Below are 15,684 nucleotides of genomic sequence, written 5' to 3'. Positions count from 1 at the left end.
CCGAGTTGGCCTTTCCGTTTTTAGCCGTTCGAGAAGCCTCCATTCTGTCCCACGCTCTGCTGAAAGCGCCACAGCATTCAGCACTTAAAAAAAAGAGAGATAATGCAGGGAAAGGCCACGTGATATGCAGAGGAGTCACTGGGTTTTAAAGACAAGGGAGGCTTATCCCCCCCAGGTAGGATTGCCAACCGTCCCTTGAAAATGTCTTCACGGCAAACTTATCCCCATCCCTTTTCTGCTTTGCCACCAATATGAGAATAAAACAGCAGAATCCACTGACTCTGTCGTTGACTCCTGGTGGTGCAATGGACGCTTCTGCCTTTTCTAGCAAGGGTAACGTATGGGTAGGTATGTGGCGACCCCAACCAGGATAAAACTGATTGGTGGAATTATGCATTCCACATACCAGTCTTACTCACTGTGTTTCTAAAGAAAGAGCAAACGAAATACATCACACAGCAACGTAATACCTAGACAACAACAGACAAGACACTATTCCTGATCAAAACCTTAAGACCAGTTGAAAAATTGCTAGAATTTGCATTTTGCACATTTGGATCTTAATGAGGTTTTAAGTAGAGCTACAATATGCAAAAACAAGAAGGGGGAGTGAGACAAAAAGCACTTTGAAAAAGTAATAAGTAGTGGAAACTACTTATTACTACTTATTACTTAGTAAGTAGTGAAAACAACAATCAAACTGAACTAGGTTGTTTATCACCTGATCAAAAGTTTAAGACCATCGCTCAAAAAATAACAAAGAACTCTCCAAACCAGATCAAAAAATGTTCTCAGTAGGACTCAGTAATGAGTAGCTCCACCGTTCTTGTTAATCACTTCAAAAATGGCTTTGGGCATGCTTGATGCGAGTGTTTCCAGGAGGCTAGTGGGAACATTGCTCCAAGTGGTGAAGATGGCTTCACCAAGGGCATCAACTGTCTGGAACTGATGGCCATTTTTATAAACTTCCCTTGCCATCCATCCCCAAATGTTCTCTATGGGATTTAAATGAGAGGAACATGCAGGATGGTCCAAAAGAGTGATGTTATTCTCCCTGAAGAAGTCCTTGGTCAAGTGAGCATTGTGAACTGCAGCGTTGTCCTGTTGAAAAACCCAGCTGTTACCACACAGACGAGGGCCCTCAGTCATGAGGGATGCCCGCTGCAACATCTGCAAGTAAGCCACCGCCATTTGACGACCCTGCACCACCTGAAGCTCCAGTGTTCCACTGAATGAAAAAAGCACCCCAGACCATGATGGACTCCCCTCCACTGTGCCGGGTAGAAAACATCTCAGGTGGGATCTCCTTGTCATGCCAGTAACCTTGGAAGCCATCTGGACCGTCAAGGTTACATTTTTTCTCATCAGAGAATAAAACTTTTTTCCACCTTTCAATGTCCCATGTTTGATGCTCCCTGGCAAAGTCTAAACGGGCAGTTTTGTGTCGTTGAAGGAGACGAGGTCTTTGAATTCCTTTTTTGTTTTTTTAAAGCCTTTTCCCGCAGATGCCGTCTGATGGTTATTGCGCTGCAGTCGGCACCAGTAAGGGCCTTAATTTGGGTGGAAGACCGTCCTAGGTCTTGATGGACAGCCAATCGGATCCTACGGCTCAGCGCAGGTGTGATTTTTTTGGGGTCTACTACTTGAATTTTTGTTCCATAATGCTCAGGATCTTTCAAAAAATGTAGAACGACTGTCTTACTGCACCCAACCTCAGCAGCAATGGCACGCTGCGAGAGGCCTTGCTGATGCAGCTCGACAATCCGACCACGTTCAAAAAGAGAAAACTTCTTAGCCTTAGCCATCAGGAGGGCATGACAGTGTGAATGCCTGACAGAAAATGAACATTTTGAGCAGATTTTGGTGTTATAGCCTGTGGTCTTAAACTTTTGATCAGGTGATAAACACCCTATTTCAGTTTTTGTTTAAATTACAAGTTCAAAATGTTTTTTGTCTGACTCCCCCTTCTTGTTTTTGCATATTGTAGCTCTACTTAAAACCTCATTAAGATCCAAATGTACAAAATGCAAATTCTAGCAATTTTTCAACTGGTCTTAAGATTTTGATCAGGTCTGCACCTTTGAATAATGCAGAATATATCAACAACTATGTGAGCTCTAAACATGTAACTTGGCGGCCATTTACGACAACAGTACAGCAAAGCACGCTGGGAAACAGGACACGCTGTTGTCAAAACCATATAATCAACGTCGCCGCCATATTGGATGTGGCAAGGCTGCGCTGTAAGTGAATACAAGGAAATGTACTTACTTTTATAAAGCGCCTTTTCTACTAAGAAATGTAAGTTAATTCCTCTCGTTTACACATCCACACACGCACTAATACACTTGGGAAACAGTGAGGCACCAATAACAACGTATTTGATCTTCTCAGATGGCTAGGATAAGAACTTTATTATCTAATACTTGGCATGACAAACTGTTGTAGCAATGTATAATTTTTCTTGGGACACCCTATATATATATATGTATAGTAGTTTTAATCGAATAAAATAAGAATATAAAATAAGAACATGAACGTTATCATTCAAAATAATAGTCAGCAGCTTCATGTATTTTAAACATATCACTTTAAAAAAAAACTGTCTTTCATCAAGGCACAAGAAACACAAATGTGTTGTTATATAAAAGAAATAATGAATTATCTACTCAGAGATGGGTGGAGTAGCCAACAAAACAACTCTACTCATTTAAAAGTATTGTTACAACGATTTTACTCAAGAAAAAGATATGTGATGTTACATATATCTGTATCGGTTGATATCGGAATCGTAAATTGAGAGTTGGACAATATCGGCATATCGGTTATTGGCAGAAAAGCCAATGTCAGACATCGCTGGTTATTATCTTGCTATGTGAAGGATCTCCCCATCATTTTGGTTGCCATCCATCCATCCTTTTTCTTCCGCTTATCCGAGGTGGGGTCACAGGGCAGGCAGCAGCCTAAGACAAGAAGCCCAGACTTCCCTCTCCCCAGCTGCTTCATCCAGCTCCTCCTGGGGCGTTCCCAGGCCAGCTGAGAGACCTAGTCTCACCAACATGTCCTGTGTCCGAGCCACCTCATCTGGATCCTCTCCATGCGGAGGAGCAGCAGCATTCTCACCTCATCTCGAAGGGAGAGCCCCGTCACCGTACAGAGGAAACTCATTTTGGCCGCCTGTACCCACGATATAGTCCTTTTGCTAATGTTAGCGTTTTACCGGGTGATCATATTAGCATGACCAAAAACCAGGACACTCGGCCTGTCAATATTATGGCGCAATGAAAACCAGGACATTTTCATCACTCAAAAAAGAAAAACAACCAAAAAACAGGACAAGGAAAGGAAGTAAAACATAAAATGTATTAGCATCAGTAATACTGGTCTTGTATTTACTTTCTTTGGGATCCCTCGCTAAATTTGCTGACCACCTCTTAATATTATGTATGCGTAATATGTATACAACAGGGCCGCATTATATCGAAGCATGGTTCCTGGACTCAGTGTCGCAATATAAATGAAGCAATGGAGCTTATTATGATGATTTATGAGTCATACAAAAAGGTAACAAATATACTAGATGTCCAAAGCATTGCTAGGCGTAACAGTAAGAAGTAGTGACACAAGATTTAAAAAAAGAAAGGCACATTTCAGGTTATTAAATGTATGCACACTAATATAGCACTAGACAGACGACAAAAGCCTCTGAGGAGCACCGTAACCACAAGAGCAGGATCTACAAATCCATTACAGGGGTGTCCTAACTTTTCCCCCACCCGAGGGGGATGCAAGGGCCACTTGGAAAAAACTGCATCTCAGCTTTGTGATGTCAAGGAAAAAGCATATTGGTAGGATGAACTTTGGTCTTCACCCCTTTTTCCCCCATTTTTGCTGTATTTTTTTACATTTTCAAAATATTTCAACTTTTAAAAAAAAATATATTCTTAATTTTCTTCTCGTAATATTATGACTTCATTGCCATAATATTTTGACTTTACCCCCAATAAAATTTTCCAAAAATTACAACTTTATTGTGTTTGTTTCCCATAATATTATGACGTCAAAAAATAGCATATTTTTGCTTTTAATATTTCAGCTCTATGCTACTGAAATGACATGACTTTTCTTCACAAGATTACAAGTTTATTCTTGTAGAATTGGGATTTTTTTTTCTCATTACGACTTTATTCTCGTAAAATTCTCCAGTTTTTTAATTTTCCGTCTACAGCCGTCCCTTGTTTATTGGTTCCAGCTCCAACCGTGAGAGGTGCATTTCTGCAAAGTAGGATTCAATATTAATAAATGGAGTATTTTTGTAGTTAGAGCATAGAAAACCTGTTTATGACCTTCTAAAAGCATCAGAGCCCTGTAGGCATGAAATAACACCCCTATAGTCGTCTTTATACTCGTATTACCTAACATAGTAGACTTAATAAACAATAATAAGACATACCTCACCGTTAGCATTGGGAAAGTTCCTTGTTGTTGTAGTAGTATCTCCCACGTAATGTGGGTGGATCGCATGGCATCACAAAAAAAGATCGCCATCAGCCTATCCTCCATCCTCACTTTGACATTTTGTCATTTGATACCTGATACGCAGACGTACAATCCGACAATACTGCTAGTTTGGTTTACACTACCGTTTACTATCTGCTGTGAACTATCTACAGTCTACTGCAGTGACCAGAATACAACATATGACTTGTCTTTCAATGTTTTTCCGCGAATAATCGGCAAGCAATCATTTATTAATTCATTTCTGAAAACTGCAATGTAGCGAGGGACGACTGTATTTCAACTTTATTGTAAATTTTCTTCTTGCGATATTATGACGTTATTCTCCTAATTTTGACCATATTCATTATAACTTCCCCCCCCAACCTAATTTTCCAAAAATCACAATTTTATTTTGTTTTGTTTTTTTCTTCATATTAAAACTTTGGGGGAAAAAATCTTTACCATTTCAACTTTATGCTACTAAAATGACATTATTTTTCCTCCTGTTATATTACTGTATTTTCATATGTATTTCTCCAAACATTTTTACTTTATTTTTGTAAAATTACTGCTGATTACTCCATTTTTTATGTTATTTTTGTGGTTTTTTTTTAAAGTTTTCTTGTTAAATAACATTTTTAAAATGAACAAAATAAAAAGCGAAATAGCTGCGGGCTACAAATGGCCCCCTGGCTGCACTTTGGACACCCATGGCCTTGCCCGTGGTGGTGGAGAGGTTAAATGGAAGAGGCTCTTTCTGTCACAGGTGTCTTTTATCCACATAATGAGCTGAGATTAGGAGTACTTTCCGAAAGGGACAGGTACTTGTGCTGCACATGGTGACACAAAAAATACAAAATTAAGTCAGTCCAGGGTGTAGTCTGCCTTTCGCACAAAGTCAGTTGGGGTACCCTTTCTTCCCTTTTAAACGGCAATGACGTTTGTGTGTGTGAGGTGTGTGACACGGACTGAACTGTAACCAATATGTAACAGAGTGCCATCCTTCAGGATCACTGGTCCTCTATGCTGAGCACTGGTTCCACAAGTTTATTGTGGACATGCATCAAACCTGTAACGACAACCACATTTGTGAAAATTAGTCTCTCTCTCTCTCACGCACACACACACGCGCACACAGACGTGTCTCTTCACCGTTTCCCAAACTGTTCAACTGTTATATTAGCCCATTCAATACCAAAGATGGATTTACCCGTTTACATGATCCCGAACGCCCGATCCCAAAAGACGTATTTTACGGAGTTTTTTTTAATGTGAGAAGCAAAAAGAGGTGATGACGCAACTGCACACTAAGAGATGTCATGTTTAGAGCAGTTTTAAGCTATACAAACGACCACGAGGTGGCAGAAGTGCAATTGATAAGAGCTCGGCATGTATCTTTTGCATGTAAAAACACACTCGACGGCAAGGAGGAAGTGGAAGAGTGTGGAGGAGTGTAGCGTGCACAAGGTTACGCATTGTAGGGAAATTGTAGGGAAGTCGAGGTTCAGAGTTGAATTTCAGCTTGGTGTGGGTTACGACAGCAACAGTAGCCCCTGTTTTTATTAGGGATTATTGTGCCTGTTGTGAGATCATTCCAACCTGCAATGAAAGACTGTTGTTCAGCGATCAAGTCTGGTGCTTGTGTGTCTCACCCATTACTGACACCAAGTCACCAGTGTAGAGTACTACATATCATCACGTCTTTGAATGTCTTATATTTGTATGTTAGTTCATTTGGTCAGTTTTATGCTTGAAAATGATACATTTTTAATTAAAAATTACATTAAAAATACATAAAATGTGCTTTAAAAATGCATATATTTTGAATAATAATAGGCCGTATTCAGCCACGATACAGCATGATTTATTAATTCAGAAGTTTTTGATAAAGCCCCAAAATTCAAAGCGGAACGCGGCAAGGGATTGCTGTATAGCAATAAATATACAAGTTCCATCAAGAGCATAAGAACTTGTACGTAGGCCTGTCACGATAATCGATAAATCGATTAATCAAACGCTAAGAAAAAAAACAGGTCGATAATTCAGTGTTTCATCTGCTCGTCTCAAGAGGGTTTACTCTGCATCTGTCTGTGCGCCTTGGTTCTTTAGTGGAATGAACCGAGAGAGTGAACCCTCATCTCCTCTCATTCATCCTCTTTGTGGAGGCGGGGCTACTAGAGAGAGGACATGAAAAAGCATATGCTAACATGAACGAATGCACAGAAGCGATAGTTTCTAAGGCGAACGCAACAGCCCCAGTGTGGGAATATTTCGGGTTTAAACAGAATGCACAAGGTGAGCGCAAAACACAGACGAACCGATATGTCGCATTTGTGATGGGGAAGCAGGGGAACACGACCAACTTGTATTATCATGCCATATAAATAATGAAGTTTAATGGTCTAAAATAATGTCAATAACATTGACATTATCTACATTATCTACATTTCTAGGAAAATTATCTACCAGCAAAATTGGTTAGTGTGACAGGCCTGGTGTATAATAAATGTTTCTGGAACATTCTGACAAAAACCTGCAGGCCCCATGATCCTACTGAGTGTGCACTCAAAGACGGTAGGCTGGGCTTGCACACTATGCAGAGACGCCACGTTCACAGTGGCCTCATCTAAGGTAGAAAATACATACAGTTCAATGTTATCGTGACAGGCATTTTATGCCATATAATTAATGGAAAAAAAAAGGTCTCTGAAGTTGCCTGTATGATACAGGCAACTTCTGTGTCAAGCTAATGTGGCTGAGGCTCACATAAAGTACACTATACTTGAGTACCATCTAGTGGTTCAAATGTGAATGACACCCATCCATTCGTCCATCTTCTATACCACTTATCCGTGAATTACACCCCTCATGACAATTATGAATGAAAAAATTGCTTTAAAAAATGTTGCAGATATTATCGATTATCGACCAGCAAAATGTGTTATTGCGACAGGCCTACTTTGTAAGTGAATTGCAACTGATATCTTGAAGCTCAGTCATGCAGCGGTTTTATCACCTTGGAAGTATTTCACGGTTTTGACGCGTAGCTCCAGCGTGGCATCCTCGTCACATATAAAGGTGGTGTGCGGATGCTGCTGGAACGCCGATACTGTCCACATGTGGTTTACACCTTCTTCGATGGCTTTATACAGAGCAAAGGCCTTGTGTGCGCCGGTGATTAAAATCATCACCTGGGAATAGGAAGGCATTATTGCTTCATACATTATGTGTACAAGTTGGACGATGTAACGCCTCGTGAGGGACATGCATTCAAAACCTTTATAACTGTTGGATATACACATTTAGAGACTAGCGTCACAATCACATAACCCCTTACCACCATTTGACAGACAACATATTTTTTCTGCTGCTTCCCTTTTTCAAATAACATCTGACCTCCTTGGCGTCCATGACAGTCCCAACTCCAACAGTCAAAGCCATGGTAGGAACCTTGGCCAGGTCATTGCCGAAGAACCGAGCATTTGCCACAATGGTGTCTTTGGCCAGCGTCTTCACTCTGGTTCTTGAGGCAAGGCTGGATCCTGGCTCATTAAATGCTATGTGGCCATCAGGTCCAATACCTGAAAAACATCGGAGAAAAAAACACATACCGTAAATTCCGGTGGATAAGCCACTACTTTTTTCTAAAACGTTGAACCCTGCAGCTTATACAGCAGTGTGGCTACAATCTAATCTTGTGACATCTTTGCTTCAGAATTACTACTAAATGTTTAAATACTGTGCCCCTCACGAGTCAGTGAGTTATCAGTGCACTCACAACAAGCTTGTCAACCCATTGGAAGTCGCAGGTCAGTATATATTCCAGTATAACAACAGAACAGTCTGACTCATGGTGTCATCTTTCAAATAACACTTTTCTAACAGCACTGAATTCATCACACAGCAACTTAATACTCAATAGGTGTATGTACAAATATACAAACATGTTCCAATACCCCCCATCCGTTCCACGTCTTATGCGGTACATTTATTCCCTCCCTGTATTCCATATGTGATTTTATGTAACAATATGATGATGTAAGATTTTTTCACAATAAATACAATAATCACTATAATAATAAATAAATAAAAATAAATAAAGACAAGCTTAGCAAAACAAGTTCAAGACTCTTCTTCCTTGTAAACATCAACTGCTTGTATTGTTTCTTGGGTTCGCTCATCTTGGTGCATTGTTTGAGTTCCTTACTCAATCTGTTCTGTAATTTGATTCCACATACTGAAATGCTGTGGGTTTATGCCGTTGTTTTCGCATATAAGTGTTTCACATTTAGTTTTTTCCGAAGATCATATTTCTCCTCTCGTGTAGAGTATTGTGTGATATTTTTGGGTAATAGGTTATTGTTAGCTGTATGCATTATTTTAGCAGTTTGAATTTATTTTATTTACAAAATCAGCTAAACTGATTTTAAAAATAAGGGATTTGTATGTTCTCTATACTCAGCATTATGGATTACCCTTACTGATCTTTTTTGCTGTACATTGACATGACTTTAAAATAAAAAAATCCAACATTTTGAAGTTTTCCCATAAGGCATTGCGTCTGATCAACGCATTCATTGGGGTGCTGCAATGACTTCAGCTTCCCTCTTTTTGCTTTGGGCTCCCGGTCCTCTGGCTCCCTCTGGTGCACAAAAGCGGCATTGAAGTGCCATTTTTTATACTTTCTATGCTCTCCTCCAATGAAATGGTTTTCTCAAACAAAATGCATTGTGGGAACACTTTAAATGTTTTTTTTTTCATATTAAACTCGTATTGATACATGTTTCTATATTTCTGCGGTGTAACGTTTGAGTGTTAGTTGCTGTGTGATGAGTTTAATGTTGTTTGTAAGATGAAACCGTGAGTCAGACTGTTACATTGCGTAATGCAATTCCCAATGGGTTGACAACCCCGTTGTGAGTTTATTCATAGCTCTCATGATCGCCTCCTGTCAAATAAACAGCTGACTGGTCCTCAAGGACTTGCATGCACCACAACATGCCACTTTATGACGTGAGCACATGTGGCTTATGTAAGGACAAATCTGGTTAGTCCTCTAAATTTAGTGGGTGTGGCTTATACACCGGAATTTAGGGTAATTCCTGAATTTTGCAGATTTTTACTAATTTTACTGTAGTGTTACACTTTTTAAAATAAAAAAATATAAGAACACCATCTCCAGCTAGCATGTTACCAATAGTGGTTTAAAAGAACAGACTGCACAAATAAAATGCCTATTCAACGGTCACTGACGTGATTGATCAACTTTGCTTAAATGTGTTATGTATTGTTTGTAATTATGTTCTAAATTGTTAATTTTTTTAAAGCAAACGGTACATTTGGAAAAATTACATTACTATTTGATGGCACCAGCCATGACGAACTTGTCGCAGCAGAGTGTAATTTCCGGAGGTGACACCAGCGGAGTAACACCTCTCTGCTACACAAACATAGCGGTGCACGAGACAGAGGATGTTTCCAGTGATTATAGCGAACATATGTGCGATGTGTCGATAGTTTTCGGGGAGAAACATTTGGAGATGAAATAGAGATCTTGCAGCCTTACGACATGGAGATGAAGATTGGTCGCCTTCGAAACACAAAATGGTAAGTGTAAATGACTGCGGAGTTGCTTATCCTTTAATTATTGTTTGAAATCGGTTTCTTCTGAGTGTGAATGGGTCTTTTTGGTCTTTTTTATGGTGTATTTCGGCGACGGCCGCCCCCGTCCCTCACCATCAATGCGATGACAAGATGTTTATGTAACATGTATAATGCTTTATAGGCTTGTCGCTATGGTGGAATAGTGTTTAGAATACAATATATAAAGAAGACATGACTTATATCTGTTGCGTGGCAACTTTGATGTCTTAGCATCTTTTTTCAAAATTAGTTTATAGCGTACTTTCAAGCCAAATGCTTCTTGTAAAAGGTGTTCCTTCGTAGCAGTCACCAGTGAATTGTTCACTGCAAAGAACAGAACTCGAGGTGGTCGTCCATTTGTCCCTCGTTCTTTGTTCTTGCTTTGTCCATTTTCGTCTTAAACCTCCCTCTTTTCCAAAAGAAAACAAACTTACAGTATCACTCGGATACTATCAACATCCAACAACAGCACAACATTTTGGCATGACTACTATTTTGATGAGAAATACACCGGATGAAGTCGACGAGCTACCTCGAGAAGCATTTGTTTACTCGGCGTTAGCAGAGAGGTGTTTCTCCGCTCAGGTCACTTCCAGAAATGACGTTTTGCTGCAACAAGTTCGTCATGACTGGCGCCATGAACTATAGATGTCATTTTTGCTAATTTACTGTTAGCTTTCAAACATTGAACAATGTAGAACATAATTACAAACAATGTATAACATATTCAAGCAAAGTTGATAAATCATGTCAGTGACCCTTTACGTGCAGGCAAAATAAGATGACTGCCGTTCATGGCTGTCACTCACAGATTCACGTACATCTCCGCTGCACGTACACATACACTACAGCAGTTTGAGAGATCTGACCGACATTTTGGAGTCACTCAATGATAGCTAGCGTTAGTAGTTAAACTTTGTCAAATAGCCATTATTAGCTGACAACAAACAACTAATGAGCATGTGTGTTACTGTAAACAACATAAACATAAATAATAGGTCTGACCCCCAACAAACAACTGGATTCCTCCAGCCTCTGCAATCTTCTGCTCGTAGGCCTGACACTCTGCTTCCAGGTCCTCTGCATTTCCATTCAGGATGTGAGCATTGGCAGGATCAATATCAATGTGCTTGAAAAAGTTGTTCCACATATACGAGTGGTAGCTCTCAGGGTGGGCACGAGGGAGACCTAAAAAAAAAGACAGCGAGTGTCACAATGAGGGGGCATTTTTATGCATTAGTAAACACACGGGATGCTCCAAAGCATTTGCCATTACATTATTATCCACAATTTCCCCCAAAATTAACATTATAGCAACATCCTGTTTACCAGCCTCTCTTTGCACAATATGATATACTGCATTTTTTAAGCTGAGCATCTCAAATTGTTTGACCTTGCCCTTTTAGTGTCAGAAATTACACAACCAGGAAAGCCTGCTGCTTCATGTTTCACCATCATAATAGAACAAAAATGGTACTGTTTGTATTGTATTGCATTGCATTGCATTGTTTCAACCTCTTGTTGCTCTGATGGCCCACTACCATTTTCATGAAAAAGCCAGCCGCCGTGTATTTATGTGCCTCTGCCTGTTGTATGTCGATGCCCCGATCCCATCTTCGGGATCGGCTGCCGATCTGCTGTATTTGCGAGGATCGGGTAATATCGGCTTCCGCCACGAGATCGGGCCGCTACGGTTGCCGTATCACGTTCGTAACTCTGAGCCACACTCCAACATGGTAGGTGCAGTAATGCATCACCATGAAGACATGTCCGTGGTGAAGTTAGTTATATATTTCCACTGTGTTGTGTTTTACTGCTTTAATGTAAGGCCCATTTTACAGTTCCCACTGACGACGTGCAGGTTCTGAGTGAAAAAAGATGAGAGCCACGTTTATCTTGCACCCGGCGCGCATCAACCGTCAATTGCCATTGTCAACACGTACAACACATTCCGGCTTTCAAAATAAGAGCGCTCTTTATCACATTTGCATTTGTGTAAACAAAATAAGAGTGTTATTAAAATATCTTGCATTAATAACGCGATTGGAATTACATCTGTGACTCCATCTACATTAATCACAAGCACGGGCATTACAGTATGTTGAAGATTTTGTAGCAATATGTGCTGAGGCTGACATCCCATTTGAAAGTTAGCTAAGCTACATCCATTTCTCAATTACTGGACAAAATGGGCCAATGACGCTTTGCATTAATAAATGTCAGGATTTTTGCATTTTATTCACTAACACAAACAGCACACACTCTATGCTGGTAAAATAAGTGGAAAATGTAAAAAACTGAATTCTAAAAAATGAAGACAGAGAAAATGGAATTTGGGAAAAAATCTAACGGATTTCATAGGACCCTAAGAGAGTTTGTTTAAAAAAATCTTATTCTAAATCACACCACAAATTGATCTGTAATTATGTCAAATGATTAGTCTTATCCTAAAAGTATTTTGCACGCCCATGTTTTCCAATTTTATCTTTTATTGGATCATTTATTGGATTAGGGACCCGACTCACGGAGGTTTGTTACAAAAGCCAAACAATATTGTTGGTCATGTTGTGTAATAAAAAAGTTTTTCCTCCTGGTTGGGATGGAAACGTGCTACGTGGTTTCTCATTTGTGCCGTGTTCCCAAAATTTGAAGCATGTGTGACAAAGCTTGCATGTTGACTGGCTCTTGTCCATCTTATTTTATTACCTTTAACTACGTGAAAGCCAAAGTGCTTCCAGACGCTCGCTTTAAATCCAGCGGGTGTGGGTCTGAGTTTACGCTCACCCATTTTGGTAGCGTCTTACACTTAGTGCACCACCATAAACTGTCCGGGCGGCACTTCAGCTTTCCGTCTTTTTGTCCCATCAGCATCGATTATTGACATTTATGAATCGATTAATAATCGTCAATGTCCGCACTGTGATGCATCCGATTATTTCCCCCACCCCTAGTTGGCAAGTCAAGTCTCCCAAATGATCAGCTTGCAACTCACCAACATATTCATCCATGTTGAAGGTTTTCACATACTTAAATGACAGGTGCCCACATCTGTAGTATTCAATTAACTTCTGGTAACAGCCATATGGAGTGCTCCCTAAAGCAAAGAAAGCAGTGTTGAAAATCTTAAAGAGTGGGAGAAATGTCTGCACGAAACCTACCACGACGATACCCACCTGTAGGTAAACCGAGGGTGAAGAATCTGTCGGCAGACGGCTTAAACTGTATGATCTTGTTGCGAATATATTTGGCTGCCCATTCGCTGGCCAGCTCATAATCATCCAAAATCACCAGCCTCATTGTTGCTACTTTACTAGATAAATAAGCAGAAGATTGAAGTCAATGACATAGGCTACGTCTGGTCAGAGAATTTCATCCTCGGCTAAGTCCACACGAAGACGGATATTTTTAAAAACGCACACCCCGAGCCAAAGAAAGTTGCAAGTGCCAGCGTTTTGATAAAGAAGGTGAGAAACGCTATCAAATTCAATAACTAACTCACAGCAAAACTGGAAGATCATGTCTGTATTGATTTTGCTGCCACATCGTGGTCTTTGTCATTGAAGGTAAAAGTAACCTTAAATTTCTCCTCATTTATCCTTTCATTCATTATTGATATGCATTTAGAATTGTTTTATGAATGTAAAACTGTAATTGTTAAACTATAAAGATGTGTTTGCGTTACCATTTTTGAGACTTGTGGCACAACTGTGTTAGTTAGCAAAGAATTACAGAGTGATCCGCTGAAGACATCACAGACGGCTGACTGCTGACTTCCGGTTCCTGTTTCCATGGAGCCGCAAGCTAAAAGGCTGCTAACAAGGACATTCAAATTACATCAACAACACAGTTGGACACTTAGTCTGCCGTGCATCAATCACAATTTAAAAAGAAAATCAACGAATTCTGTTATCCTACGTTTTTATGTTGACTGTGTTTAGTATAATTTTGCTGTTGCGCATGCATAATGCAAATGAATATATAGTTTTCACAATGTGGTGGGCTGCCTGTTGGGGCTTGTTTTCATAGCGTGGATTGCTTGTTTCTTTCACGAGACATAGAAACACTGGTTACATCCTGTGACAGTCAATAAATATTCATGAATGCTGCTTCGTAATGAAGAAGACTGCGCACACTGCCTAACAACGCGAGGCAGTAAAATATGATTTTAAAAGACATATATATCCTTATTCTTGTGGACGTGGACACAGCGGTTTATCACCGTCTCCATGTAAGACACAGCTAAGGTTAGCAAGTAAAGTGTAATGAAACAAGGCCGAAAAACTTACAAAATCTGAAGATATTTTCTGCGCACTCTATGAGTTCTGCTCAACAAGTAACGGGTCTTCAGCTGACGAAACAGCGTTCTCGACGAACTAAGTTTTCTCAGTAAATCAGGCGACTCAAAAAACGTCATGTGAACAACGGGTCATGTGATTAGGGGAGCGTTCAGCGAGGAACGCTCACATACATATATACGTAGGCGCCGCATCGAGCACTGGGCCGTACGTCAACGCCGCCGCCATATTGGATGTGCAAGGCTGCGCTGTAAATGAATACAAGTAACTGTACTTACTTTCATAAAGCATCTTCCTACAAAGAAATTCAAGTTAATTCCTCTCGTTTGTACATTGGCATACCCGGTCGACGAAAGCCAGACGTTCGGAGGCACCTCCTCAAGTCGCGAAGCAGCCTTGTGAATTCAGACGGTCTGGCCTTCCTCACACTTCCTGGTTTTCTTCTTCTTCTTCTTTTAGTTTAATGGCGGGTTGCAACCATGACTTGAAAAGGTGCATACCGCCACCTACTGTACCGGAGTATGTAACATGGGCCATATACAGTATCTTACTTTATGCTATCTTAGATAGTGAGGAGACTACTTATACTACTACTAATAATAATCCTAATAATAATACTTATATAATACTATATATTACTATATATTACTATATAATACTATATAATATAATACTAAAATATTCTAATACTTATCTATATTCTATTATATAACCCTGTGTCCTTCAAATATTCTATCACTGCCCTCTGTATATCTCTTACCCCCTCCCCACCTGTTCCTAAGATACCCTCAATGCTCCATTCCCTTCCTATCTTCTTAATTCTTTTCCTTAACGTTACACGTTCTTCCCTATATCTCTTGCAGTGTAGTAATATGTGTTCTACGTTCTCTATACTTTTGCATTCCATACATACTTTTGATTTACATTTCCCTATCAAAAACATCTTGTCATTTAACCCGGTGTGATTGAGCCTCATCCTAGTTAACACTATTTCCTCTTTTCTGTTTTTTCTCTTCACCCCTTGTGTGCTGATAGATTTTTGTACTTTATAATACTTTCTCCCGCTACTACCCTCATCCCACCTATTTTGCCATTTCTCCATCATTTGTTTTTTGATTATTGCCTTTACTTCGCCTTTACCAGCAGGTATATCTATAATTTCATTCCTTCTAATTCCCATTTTAGCCATTTTATCTGCCACCTCATTCCCCTCCACCCCTACATGTGCAGGCACCCAGCAAAATCT

At 39.9% G+C, this 15,684-nt stretch overlaps 1 protein-coding gene across 4 annotated transcripts; it reads right to left on the bottom strand.

Moving 5' to 3' along the window:
* Positions 1–3,344: 3,344 nt before the first annotated feature.
* Positions 3,345–14,906, bottom strand: LOC129192933 (glucosamine-6-phosphate isomerase 2). Of its 4 annotated transcripts, none has more exons than XM_054797409.1 (7): positions 14,781–14,906; positions 13,317–13,453; positions 13,136–13,237; positions 11,149–11,331; positions 7,897–8,081; positions 7,517–7,691; positions 3,345–5,569 (listed from the first exon to the last, which is right to left on the bottom strand). In XM_054797409.1, exons 2-7 carry the CDS (start codon positions 13,438–13,440, stop codon positions 5,511–5,513), a joined length of 828 nt encoding a protein of 275 aa, XP_054653384.1. In that variant the 5' UTR covers positions 13,441–13,453; positions 14,781–14,906; the 3' UTR covers positions 3,345–5,510. The 4 variants fall into 4 exon arrangements, with proteins under 4 accessions (XP_054653384.1, XP_054653385.1, XP_054653383.1 ...); XM_054797410.1 differs by having other exon boundaries at positions 14,717–14,873; XM_054797408.1 differs by lacking the exon at positions 14,781–14,906 and adding an exon at positions 14,430–14,679.
* Between the last annotated feature and the right edge of the window lie 778 nt (positions 14,907–15,684).

The sequence above is a fragment of the Dunckerocampus dactyliophorus genome, chromosome 13 (assembly GCF_027744805.1).
Source record: "Dunckerocampus dactyliophorus isolate RoL2022-P2 chromosome 13, RoL_Ddac_1.1, whole genome shotgun sequence".
Classification (NCBI taxonomy): Eukaryota; Metazoa; Chordata; class Actinopteri; order Syngnathiformes; family Syngnathidae; genus Dunckerocampus; species Dunckerocampus dactyliophorus.
This window is presented reverse-complemented; position numbering and strand designations above follow the sequence as displayed.

Excerpts from the sequence above, each read along its gene's own strand:
- LOC129192933 (XM_054797408.1), bottom strand. The coding sequence starts at position 14,557 with ATGACGTTTTTTGAGTCGCCTGATTTACTGAGAAAACTTAGTTCGTCG. Across the intron at positions 11,332-13,135 it reads CAACATGGATGAATATGTTG|GTCTCCCTCGTGCCCACCCT; the intron begins GTGAGTTGCAAG and ends CTTTTTTTTTAG. Across the intron at positions 8,082-11,148 it reads AATCCAGTTGTTTGTTGGGG|GTATTGGACCTGATGGCCAC; the intron begins GTCAGACCTATT and ends GATGTTTTTCAG.